Source organism: Emydura macquarii, unplaced genomic scaffold (genome assembly GCF_026122565.2).
Source record: "Emydura macquarii macquarii isolate MOO-44397 ecotype Brisbane River unplaced genomic scaffold, CSIRO-AGI_Emac_v2 contig_312, whole genome shotgun sequence".
Classification (NCBI taxonomy): domain Eukaryota; kingdom Metazoa; phylum Chordata; order Testudines; family Chelidae; genus Emydura; species Emydura macquarii.
In genome coordinates this window covers 909,478-922,241 of record NW_027130449.1, presented here as the reverse complement: position 1 = coordinate 922,241, position 12,764 = coordinate 909,478, and the positions used below count along the sequence as shown (strand labels likewise).

General features: G+C 49.9%; 1 protein-coding gene across 3 annotated transcripts in view; it reads left to right on the top strand.

Moving 5' to 3' along the window:
- Positions 1-836: 836 nt before the first annotated feature.
- The window catches only part of SLC37A2 (solute carrier family 37 member 2), a 50,568-nt gene continuing 38,640 nt past the window's right edge, over positions 837-12,764 (top strand). Inside the window, exon 1 of one of the 3 annotated variants that reach the window (XM_067563121.1) lies at positions 837-1,024. In XM_067563121.1, coding sequence (XP_067419222.1) covers positions 966-1,024 — 59 coding nt within the window. In that variant the 5' untranslated portion in view covers positions 837-965. The remainder of the gene's footprint in view (positions 1,025-12,764) is intronic. The other 2 variants (XM_067563140.1, XM_067563131.1) reach the window with 2 other exon arrangements.

The following is a 12,764-nucleotide window of genomic DNA, read 5'->3' as shown; positions in this document are numbered from 1 at the left end:
TAGCTTCCAGCCATTGCATCTTGCTTTGCCTGCACTGGTAGCTTAAAGAGTCTTCCTGATCAGAAATCTTCTCCCTGTGTGGGTATTTCTAAACTTACCCACCCAGGAGTGCAATGCTCAGTTGGTTGGTGCGAGCTGGATTGACTCTTTCTAGTCCCACTCTCGGTGAACGAGGGCCAAGAATAGAGCAGAAGCAATCAGTCGGCGGCAGCCTCATTGTGTTAATTAGCTCGGGAAAGGTTTTGCAGCTCCAAATCCACCTGGCCCTGCCACATCAGCTCCGTGGGGAAGGCTGAGGTTCTCAGCAGGGCAGTGACCCCCACGGAGGACCCCAAACATCGAAAAGTGAGTCAGATTTGAATTCAGCATCACCAGATCAAAACTAAACCCTGAGCTGGTTCTTTTCCTTTCCCTGCTGACTGCTCAGCCTTTCCCTGCCCCTGCTTTTCCCTGCTCCCGGGAAGGCTGGACCGTTCCCTGCCCTAACGGGGGGCTGAGATTACCCCAGGCGCTGGGACTCCCGCAGTTAGCCCGGCACGTGGCGAGTCGCCCCCACGCTCTGCTCGCCAGGGCAGCGGGAAGTTTGCCTCCAGCTAAACGCCCGTTCTTAAAAGAGGGACGAGTCCAAGCATCGGCGGCCCCGCGGGGTCTGGGGCTGGCCCAGGGGAAGGGGGACGGGGCGTGCGGCGGGGCTAGAGGCCGGAGGTTGTAGGGGGACAGAGGCGGGATGGAGGAAGGGGGAGGAGCGGGGAAGGCCCCCCCCCTGCCCCACACAAGCCGGGCCCGGCGCCGGCCGGCCGCAGGCAGCATGTGACCGGCGGGGCGGGGAGCGGGGCTGGGCGCGGCGCGGCGGAGAGCGTGTGCCGGGCGGCCGGGCTCCAGCGGGGCATTTAAATGGCAGCGCTCGCCGCGGAGCTCGCCTGGAGCTCGCCCCCCCGGAGCCGAGCTCGCCCCTGCCGCGCACCATGAGATCCTCGCTGGCTCCCGGCATCCGCCTGCTGCGCGCTCTGCCCCGGGACAGCTGGTGAGCGGGGCCGGGCCGGGCCGGGCCGGGCGGCTGCTGTGATCGGGGCCGGGGCCTTGTAGCCAGGAGCCTGCAGCGGAGCCACGGGGATGGGCCGGTTCAGCCTTGCGGCGGTCACCGTCTGCCGGCTCCAGACAGACTGGCCGGGCGTGATAAGGGGGCCGCGCCCCAGCGCGGGGGCTGGGATATGGGGGGGCTCCGTGGGGCTGGAATATGGGGGGGCTGGGATATGGGGGGGGCCCGTGGGGCTGGAATATGGGGGGGCTGGAATATGGGGGGGCCCCGTGGGGCTGGAATATGGGGGGGCTGGAATACGGGGGGGGCGTGGGGCTGGAATATGGGGGGGGGAATATGGAGGGTCTGGGGGGCTGGAATATGGGGGGGAGAGGCCCCCCAGCGCTGGGGCCGGCGGGATTGGAATATGGGGGGGGCGCACCCCATCGCGGGGGCCCGGGGGGCCGGACTGAGTCATTTGTTGCCTTTCTCCCCTGGCACGGGAGGCACCTCTTCTATCTCGTGCTGAGCGAGGCATTTACCCAGGTCTACACCAGTTGGTGCTGTAAGCTGTTGGGCAGTTTGTGGGTGTCCATGGACCTGTTTAGGGATGACTCCGCTCAGGAAAGTTTAATCCACATTAACCCAGGCCTGGTGCATGCTACAGAGTTCGGTCAGTCCAGCTGTGGCACTCCTGGCTTGATGCAGATGTACCAACCGAACCCCCAGCTGAGACAGCCCTAGGTCGAGGGAAGAATTATTCCGTTGACCTCCGACCTCGCTGTCCCCTCTCGGGGAGGTGGATCACCTGCCTCGTTGGGAAAACCCTCCTGTCTGTGTAAGTAGTGTCTGCCCCCACATGCTGCAGCTGTGCCGCTGTAAGTGTAGACATACCCTAAAACCTACCTTTGAAGCAGATTAGTTAAACTGCATTAAACTCCTGTGGACAGGCGTTCAGAATTAACAGGGTCACAGTTGTAGTTCATGTGGATGAACGTTTCTGAGGCATGGTACCCGACAGACCTATGATGGTGTATAACTGTGTCACTCGGGTATGAAAATCCTGCCGATTTAGCGCCCGCCTCTCAGCGAGGTGGATTAACTCTGCTGGCGGAAGAGCTCTTTCCCAGCCATTTAGAGCATCTTCATTAAAGCGCTGCAGCAGCGGTGCTGATGCAGAATTTTAAGTGCAGACATGCCCCGAGTGTCCCTGTGCAGATAAGCCTTATGTGGACTGTGGAAACTCCAACGTAATACTGGTGGCCAGCAATGGAACAAATATTCTTAAGGTTATTTCTGTGGCCCTTTAAAAATCTGCAAATCCAGTGAAAATAAATGTCAAGTTTGTGCTTTTCATATTTCACGATGTCTTAGAATGTTTGCTTTGTTCGAGTGCGGAGGTTTTATATATCAGCAGCACCCTAGAACAGTGTGTCCTATGTTATGCATGGGCTGTTAATACTTCCCGCTTCCTAGTTAATCAAAGGATTACAGTTTAGTGCCTAATTCATAAATCTTGCAACATTCCTGTGAAAGAGAGTATTAATAGGCCCATTATAGACATGGGGAAACTGAGGCACAAAGCTCAAGGGACTTGACAACATCACATTAGTGGCAGAGCTGCTCGTAGAAACCATCAGCCTCAGTTTTCACTCATTTGCTTTAGCTGGACCATATGCCCATTTGCATGGAGTAATTTGCACTGCTTGCTGTCCATCTGAATGTATCTGTATTCCAGGTGTTACTCTGGTAAACTCTGGTGACTTTGTTGGGGTGGGTTGCGGCAGATATCCTGTTCTACTTGAAAAGTATTTCACTTACTCCACGCATTTGGCTTTTAAGTGACGAGCTCGAATCCCCTGGCATTGTTACAGTTTGTGACTCTTCCTATAATCCTGTAGTGTATCACTGCACTTCAAACAGTGTTTGGTAAAAGCCTGTCACTTGATCCACCCTTCTAAAGTGCTGTCGGATTACAGGAAATAAATTACACCTGCTTTACCCGTATCAGCTAAGCCATGAGAGTGAAGCTTATCTGGCTTGTTCAGGTCACTGAAAGGAAACTACAGTTCACCTGTAGCTGTTCCGTTCTTTGTAGCCGGTTCTCCGCTCACCCCAGCCAACATCTCCCCCTCGTCTCTGGGGCCAAGAAAGGTTCTTCCCCTGGGCATTGTTGAACTGTGTTGTATGGGAAGATGCATCCCCTGTGTTGGGGAGTTGCCTTGTTCGTCCACTGGCTTGCATTCCTGTCCCTGAAGAATTCGAAGAGCATTGTTGGGCTCTGTAGTCTTTAGTCTGCCCTGGAAATGAGATTAGGAGGGTCACGGCTGTGGAAATGGATGTCTGCAATTTTCATTTCCCTTTCTAATTGGGCAGGACAGGAGAGGGGACGCTCCTCTTGAGCCAGATAGGCAACGGTCTCCTGGAGAGAGACTTGGTCGCCATGAACAGAATGTTTTCAGGGCTTCTGGCTTCTCTTTTGACATCCCGGTTTTGATGCGGTCTCTCTTTGTGGAGCTGTGGATGGGGCCCCGGGGAAGCGCTGTAACTTTGGCTGAATTCTCAAAGCAGCACATGGGGTGGCAGTGCAGTTCCCTTTAGGGTTAGTGTCGAGAACCCCCTTACGCTCTGTTTTTAAACCTGATGGCCTCCGTTATCTGTGACTTCTATGGAAGGAGGGCTCAAAACCTTTTTGTTCCCGCCAGGGCTCAGTATAAATATCGAGTCATCACTTCCAGGGGGGAGAGCGGCTTGTACCTCTCTGCCATGTAATCCAGCCTGTCCTGTGACTGTGCTAAAGAATCACGGAAAATGTTGCTTTCTTCTAACACTGAACAAGGAGCCCTACTGGAATAAAGACTCATTCTTCCTTAAAGCTACTTTGTCTTGCTCTGCTTTAGTTTAAAGTTTCTTCCAGCAACCTTACCGGCTACCCGTCCTTCACCTCACCTAACCTGACTCCTTGCTGCAATTTTAAAGATACAATAGACCTTCTCATAGTGGCCATCATCATAGTATCTGGAAGGCTATGAAATCTGGTGTATGGTGATGTACTGTAACGTCCCTTAGAAAGCAAGGACAGAGAGAAATACCCAGTTCTAGTGGTTAGGGTCTGTCAAATGTGTGTGTATTGTACTTCTTTACGTGGCGTGTTAGTGGTTCAGTGTATCGGTAGGAAGCGATGGAACCTTTCACCCTTGCGTCAGCATACCAAGTGTGTGGTCTGTAGTGACTAGCTGGTTGCCTGTGCATCCCAAGTTGATTGTCTTGGTTCAGCTCCTGATGGACTGGGACCCAATACTGAGTCTGTCACTAGTCCCCTGGGCAACATTTTTTTGGCAAATAATAAATTAGCTGAAAAAATGCACTTTTGAGGGCACCAGAACTATTTGTGAATTTGGGTTGAATTCAGCAAATAGTTTTGGGGGTGGTGGGGAAGAAAAAAAGAGAAAAAACCAACCAGAAATGTCCAAATGAAGCGTGTTGGACATTTTTGAAACAAATGGTTTCAATGTTCCATTTCCAAACATTGTTTGCTTTTGGCAACCAAACCAGAAAATCAATTATTCATTCGGCTCTACTTACTGGGCCTGCTGCTGAGACTGCTAGTGAGTGACTGGGCCATGGAGACTGCACTATCCTCTCGGCTATAGCGGTGATATTTTTTTTCCCCCTCCTCAGCCCGGGGCCAAGGTATGCCGGCCGTCTGGAAGGTTGCATTACTGCCACATTCATAAATATGAGGAACTCCAACATTACAGGGATGAGCATCCTAGAAATAAATACATCTCATGGATGTCGTTGATCTTGGTTACTCTGATTGCCAGCGAGGTGATCTGACTATGGGACGTGCGTGTGCCGCAAGCGTTCATAGCAAAGCAACACCGATGTTGTTAACTCATTCAAACCTGCCGCAAAGGGGTATTGTCCAGAGCAGACTGACCATTGTGTTTCAGTGGGCCTTCGGGAACTAGCCATAATGCAGTCTGGATGATAGCAGTATTATCTGGGGAGTAGGGAGAAGCTTTTAAGTAACTTCGGGTCAAGTTGCAGTGGGGGAGGTCTAGGTTGGACATTAGGAAAAAGTTTTTCACTAGGAGGGTGGTGAAGCACTGGAATGGGTTACCTATGGAGGTGGTGAAATCTCCATCTTTGGAGGTTTTTAAGCTGTGGCTTGACAAAGCCCTGGCTGGGATGATTTAGCTGAGGTTAGTCCTGGTTAGTCCTGCTTTGAGCAGGGGGGTTGGACTAGATGACCTCCTGAGGTCCCTTCCAATTCTATGAACTGAATTCTTGCTTATCTATGGCTTTTAAAAAAATTTAAACTGCAGAGCTGTAGAGAGAAACGAGACACCTCTGTATTTGGCACTGGTGTGACTGATGCTGGAATACTCTGTCCAGTTCTGGTGTCAGCCGTTCAAGAAGGATGTTGATGAATTGGAGGGGTTCAGAGAAGAGCCATGAGAATGATTAAAGGATGAGAAAACAACCCTATAGTGATAAGCTAGATAGAGTGCGCTCCTTCAGTCTAACAGAGACGGTGAAGGGGTGACTTGATTGCACCCTGTAAGTATGTGTATTTTGGATAATGGGCTCCTCTGTCTACCAGAGAAAGGTATAATGTGATCGAGTGGCTGGGAGTTGAAGCAAGACAAATTCAGAGTGGAAATAAGATGCAAATATTTAAGACTGAGGGAAATGAAGTTGTTTCAGTGGTTACTAAGAGTTGTGGACACCGGCAATTTAGAAATCAAGTATGGATGTGTTTTTTAAGATCTGCCCTAGTTCAGGAGGCGTTACTGCGGGGCAGGTCTTTGGCCTGTGCTATACAGGTCACACTGGATGATCACACGGTCCCTTCTGGCCTTGGAATCTAGGAATCCCCTCGTGTGTTGGTCTTTTATGCCAGGTTTCAATCCAGGGTTCAAGTGATTTTATGCATTAAGCTTAATGAACCCTTGGAAATGATCTGGCGGCAGAGCTGACACGTGTGGGACACGTCTGCCGTACCGGTCAGCCTGTGCTGAAAGAAAAGGCAGAGGAAGCTCAAAACATCGACCTTATTTAGTGCCACTGGCTTTGGGACGTCATAGGATCAGAGTTTGCTCTTCACTGGATTTCAGCATTGGCGTTTCTATGCCACCGGGCGGTGTGTGGGGGAGGTGAACAAGACTGAAATGAAGAAAAAAACATTGATCTTCAATGTGCACCGAGATGTAGACAAGCCCCGAATGCATCTCTGGGGCTTTCCTGTGTGCCTGGTACATTCCCTTGAAGGGGCGAGGGGTGTGGGAAGTAATCCCGAAAGGGCAGCCTAGCTGGTCGGACACAGATACTGCCGTTATTTGCTGCCAGTGTACAGGGATTGTGTGTTTAGATGAGCAGACCAGGGCGGAGGGGGAACATTAACAGATTAACTTGGATCCTCAGAAGTGACCTTTCCCCTACCGCCCCAGTGCTACCATTGCCAGACCCTGTGCCCCACTGCTTAGATGGGGACTCACCTGCCCGGTGCTTAGTCCGTGGTTCCTACCCTCAGCTGCCGGAACAGAGAGCGATGATGGTTCAGCTGCTGGACAGCTGCCAAGTGACTCCATTTCTCTGACTCCAGATGCTTCTTCCAGACTGGCATTTTTCTTAACCTCTCCCACTGCGGCTGTTGCATTGGTGCCGCCCCCCTGGTGATGGCATTGGTAGCTGCCATTGCATCGCATCCTGTTGTCCAGCGCACAAGCCAGGAGGCAGCACATAGGAGATGGCTGGTACCCTCTTTCTCGTGCATCGACATTGGGGGTGAATGAAAGAGTGGCAGGGCTATGTTGGCAGCGGGGAACACTGGATCTGGAAAGGGCTGCCTGTGTGTTTAGAAAGGGGCGTGAAGGTTAGAGAGAGGGGAATGAAAAACCATTTGTCCAGAGTAAAAAGTGAATCTACCTGCAGGGCTGGGTTTACAATAACGTTATTTTTCTAAAAACCCAGTTTCTCTTCTCCCTGTTCGCTGGGAAGGGACAACCTCCTGCTTTTCCATTTTTGTGTCTCAGATTCCACATCGACCACCCAACTCCAGCTTATGTTCATCTTTTTCCCGTCTCCTCTTGCCCCCACCCCCAAAATAAACTCGCCATTGCTACGTGTGTGGCGCAGCAGGGTCTTGGCGTCACACATCTATTTGTATTACATTGTGTCCAGAGAAATGAAGTCCCTTTGTGTGAAGTGTGGAAAAGTACCGTGTGCATCATTAAGACCAAAGGTACAATACAGTACTGTTTAACGTCAGATCATTGGGTGACAATTTTCCTGATTGGTTAAGCTGTCACTTCAACACCAGATTATTTCAAATCTGTTTGCAGAGAAAATGCCTGTGTAAATGTAAGAGAGAGCCTTGTCGATAAGCAACAGAAATAGAACGTGCTCATGTAACCTTTTGGCATTGAACCAACAGCACCAAAGGGGCAAGCCACTGAAGAGGTAATTACTGTACCTGAGTAGTTGCTTCGTATGCTCTGTTTTGGAGTGGAAATTGTCCCATGATCTTCGTCTGGCAGGGACTCAAGGATTTTTCATTTTCATCTACACCACGGGATGTGGTTCGCCCGCTCGGAGCATTTGGGCATCTCTCACCTAATCAATTCCCTGCGTTGCAGGGGCCTTGGTTTTTCCGTACTGTCCCTGTGGCATGCAGTTTAAACTAAAATATTTCAGTCCTCAGAAGACCGAAGTCTCTGGTAGGGGTATCTGGGTGGCAATTAATGGCCTGTGATATATAGGACAGACTAGATGATCCAAAGATCCCTTCCATCCTTAAATCCTATGAAACGATGAGTTTTGAAGTGGCTGCCATACCTGACTCAGGTGCCCAATAATATTCTAGATGTAAAAATCTAGATGTATTCTAGATGAAAAAAAGTAAATTGAGGAAACCGATTTCATCCTATGGAACCACATGTGTCATCAGCAGGGTTGGAACCTTCAGGTCCCTCAGACCTCTACCCCTTCAGCTGGTGGAGTAATTGACAGCAATAGTAACCCTTTGTGTAGAGGGGGATGAGACTTCACTGGAGGGTTTCACAGATATTTGCTGACAGCAGAGGGGTGGTGACTTGGGAATCTTGGATTCCGTTTCTGGCTCTGGAGGGGGGGGTGTGCTTTGTGGTCACAGACTCTTCTGCTCTGTCCACTCCAACTTGTCCATATCCCAGGCCTGTCTCTTCCCCACCATTGGCTTCTCATCCCAGTTCCATTCTACTTGCCTATACTGTCCCCATCTCCACTGCTCAGGCTTCTCATCTAAGTCCCAGTCTCTTTGGCTGGCCAACCCTACTCTCCCCGTCTGGGATCCCCTTCTGAGTTCGTCTCCCCCCATTCCTAGTATCCTTGCTCAGTTGATCCCAGTTGTCCCCTAGGAGTTAACACTAGGAGTTAAAGGAACTTTGCCCGGAGGTGACAAATTCACGGAATTCTGTGTCTGGGTTCACAAGACATTTCTGGAAACTGATGCTCCCTGCTCACCTGATATGAGCAAGGATTCAAACCAGACCAGGAGACTTCCCACCCCTTTGACAAAGAGGGGGGGTGTGCGCTTTTGATGGAAGGCAAAAGCAGTGTTCTGGCTAGCTCTTCAAAGCGTGTCTTCTGTCCAGTCTGCGTTGCTTCAGCTGTGCCTACATCCAACTTGGGCCAGGTGCTCTCCATAGCCTTTCCTGTCAGAATGCTGATGTTTCGGTGGAGATGGGGTTTCCATCAGTTGAGAACGAGTTAGGTGGTAGGGTGTCATTGGCCACCGAGCCTGTGGCATCTCACTATCTCTCTCTGATCTCATGTAGCTACTGAAGGGGAGTAGGATAGCTTGGATCCCTGTGGGATCCTACCTTTGGAGAGGAGGAGCAGTTACCCATCACTATTCTCTGAGCTCTGGTGGAGAGAAATGGTTGGAACCAATTGGTTGTAATTGAAGGCTGTCCCATGATGCAGATAGACAAGGGGACCAAATTAAGATTGCCTCAGGCATGTTTAATTCTGGCACTTCCTAACTTCTGAGTGCTTGATTTAGTGACCGTAATGTCCTTTTAATGGTGCCTGTGTGTGAATAAATGTTCTGGAAAGAGGGCTGGGGGGCGATAGCACAAGAGTGTTTAGATTAGTCAATTCCAAAGAGAAGTGGGGATACAGGGGGATCTAACTAACCATGCGGCCCATTCACTTTGATGGCAAATGAAATTCCGTCTTGATAAATGCAAAGTAATGCATATTGGAAAGAAAACAAATAAACTCTTTGTATACCTTAGCTGTATTGACTCAGGAAAAGGATATGAGTGTCACGTAGGACAGCTTAACAGACACTTCTGCTCAGTGAGCAGCTGTGGTCAATAAAGCAAACAAGATGTAAGGATGCATAAGGAATAGGATGGAGAATAATATCAAAACTAGTCTAATGCCCTTCAATATAAATCAGTGGTGCGGCATCATCTGGGTATCGAGTAAAATACTGGTCGCTTCATCTTGAAAAGGATATTGCGGAATTAGAGTGGGTTCAGAGAAGGCAACAAAAATGATCAAGGGCCTGGAAAAACTCTTCCATGAAGAAAGATTGATGTGACTGGGATTGTTTCCTTTAGAAAGGAGATAAGAGGGGGCATGATAAAAGTCCATACAAATAAGCAATGACCTGAAGAAGCTAGATTGAGTGTTTTTCAATTTGCCCGGTCTTGTAACACAAGAACAAGGAGACATTCAAGGAAATTAAAAGGTGGCAAATTCAAAACAGATCAAAGGAAATGTGCTTTCACGCAGTGCTCTGCTAAACAGTGGAACTCCATTGCTATTGGCTGTCACTGAGGCCAGAAAGTTAGTGAGATTCAAAAAGATCCCGGAGAGATCTCTGCAGACAAAACACTGAACTCATGAGGCGCCACCTTTTTGATCTAGTTCGAACCGTTGGAAGAGGGTAGGTTGCTCTGCTAAAATAGCCGGTTTAGCCCTGCTGAGTGACTTATGCTGCTGAGTTGCACTTGTTAGCATTCAGGGTTACGTGAGAGAGGAAAACATTGCAAAGTCTCTGCCCTGGGAACCTGGACAAGTATTCGCAGTCTTTTTGGGGTCTTGTTTCTTCTCTCTCTGCACCATCTAATGTTGAGAGTTCTCGTGGAAAGAACATCTGGCTTCTGTGCGGAGGAAAGAAGTGAGGGATTTCCAGCTGCGGTCTGGCTCTCCCATGCCGAATCTGCACTGAATGCTTACGCTGCACTTGTCATGACTGATAACACATCAGCTGGGCTCACTGCTCTGGAGGCCTGATCCAAAGCCATATGGAGGACGTGCCAGGTTTTCTGTTGGGCTTTGGATCAGCTCCTACCTGCACCGCGGTGTGGCTGCTTCTGTTGTCTCCCTGCCACTGGAAGCCCCGGTGGGAATCCACACTCTGCTCCCGAGTGACTTGGCTGCAGAGTGCGGTGGGGCGTCGGGTTTTGTGTGGCACTTACTAACTGGTTACAGACAGAGCTCGCAGGCCAGCCTTTGCACACAGGCTTTCAAGAACTCCGGCGGCACCTTAACTAGTGGATCCTGCTCCTCACCCAGCCCGAGAAACAGTGTTAGTCCCAAAGCCTGTTGGTTCCAGTTCCCTCTCCCCCCCCACAAATACAGGACCTTCATGTGCTTTGCCTGGATCTGGCTGTGTTGCATTTTTCTTGGCTTCTTTTGCATTGAGGGATCCTTGATTGCCTGGCCCGTTGCTCACCACGTCAGGGGCCTGCAGTTTCCTCTCCGATCTCTTCAGCCCTCTCTCCTGTCCACTTTCCTCTAAGATAGCTAAATCCTAGATTGCGCAGGGGCAGCGAATTCCAGGAAGGGCTGCTGAGTGTCCTCCATCAGGAGCAGCTGAGAGCTTAGCATTGCTTTCCTCGGCCCCTCCCCCCATGGGTCTCTGCTTTCTCTTTGCAGGATTTTCTTAAACTGTATTTTATTGATGTCTTCAAGTCAGTTCTCTCTTTTAAGCAGAAGTGAAACCAGTTTGAGGCAAGAACAGGAGCAGTTCGGTTCAGAAGATGAATCCTCTGGGGGAAGGAAGCCAAGAGCTACACTATGGCATACAAAACAACCAGAGTTTTGGGGCACCTAAAAGACTAACAAATTTATTTGGGCATAAGCTTTTGTGAGCAGAAACCCACTTTGTCAGCGCTGATGAAATGGGTTTCTGCCCATGAAAGCTTATACCCAAATAAATTTGTTAGTCTTTAAGGTGCTACAGAACTCAGCTGTTCAGTTTCCATCTTGGAGAGTAGAAGAGATCCCTGGGTGTGTCCATTCCCCCCCTCTCCACACACCTGTCAGCCGTGGTGGGGCTGTCTCAGTTTAGGGTAAAAGTACCTGGGACCAGTAAATGCTGTGTTGGATGCGAAAGCTCACGTGTGACCTCCCCGATGGCAGCAGTCCCTGTGATTGGTGTCTTTCACTGGTATATCTGTGCTACTGAGCAAATAGAGAATCCCTGCTTGAGACCCTCGGATCCTGCCCCTTCACTCCCTCCTCACCACAATGCAGTCCTCGTCAAGCCAGATTTGTCGCTAGCCATTCTGCGCAGGCCAGCTGTTCCAGTGGAAACTTTGTGGAACATAAACGCTGAATCAGCCCCTAAGAGGATGTTGGGGGTGGGGAGCTAGGGCATGAGTTCTAAAGCCTAAAGTCCTTAAAGCCGAATGTGTGAAACTGGCTAATTCTTGGGGGGGGTTGTTTTTCAGTCTTCAGATTGTTTAATGCACTGATGGTGGCTTCTCCTCCTTCCTGTAGTAGAGGTGAAAGCTCTGGTCAGTGTTGGTGTGAACAGATATCTCAATCTGAATTGCTGACTCTCCAGGCCTGAAGTGGAAGTGGTCCAGCATTGGACTAGACCAAAGTAACAAAATCAGAGTTCTTCTGAACGCAGATAGAACTCCGATCAGGGTTGAGTGGGGAGGTGGCGGGAAAAGCTCATGCTCATCTCAGAGCAGAAATGTTGCTTGGGATTCTTCAGGATGAAATGTGTAACTCAGCGAGCGCTTGTCTAGGGAAATGGAAAAGCAGAAAATGGAGTTCGGCAATTCTGCAAACAAGGCATTCTCTATGCTGTTGTTTTGGACTGAAACTACAATAGCAACTTAAGTCACTGATCCAGACCCCCCTGCATCCTCCTTCCCTCCCCCATTTTTGTGTTCACGTTAGGGAAGTTCCCTTATTTGGTGTGCACTATTGTCTGGACTGGGTTGGCCTGCCTGAGTGTGATCCCTGTGGATTAGGGTGCTGATTCTTGGTCATCCCTCTGCATCATGCTTAAGTGCTGGGTCCTGGGAGAGGGAAATATTCTGTGTGTCTGACTTTTTCCTTCCCTGTCCTTCCTGTTTCTCTGCATGCCACACACACAGCAGGGCTGGAGTGAAACGCGGTCACGGGAGGCTGTAATTCCACTGCTGCTCCCATGTGACACTGGAAACACACTTAGTCACTCTGTGGTTGAGTTGCTTTGTCTGAGGGAAATATTGAAAAGCTCATTGCAGTGGAATCTGTTCCAGATAAACAGCTGACACATGAACCGTGGTCCTTGAATCAAAGCCTAGGATTCCCTTGCAGATTTCTGCTGCTCTTACATGCATCTTTGAGTCGTTGCCTACCTTTCCAAGCTCCTCTTCCTGATAGATAATCGATTTTTAAGGGCTGAATCGATCAGTGTTGAGCATCTAGTCTGACCTTCATAACATAGGCCACAGAACGTCCT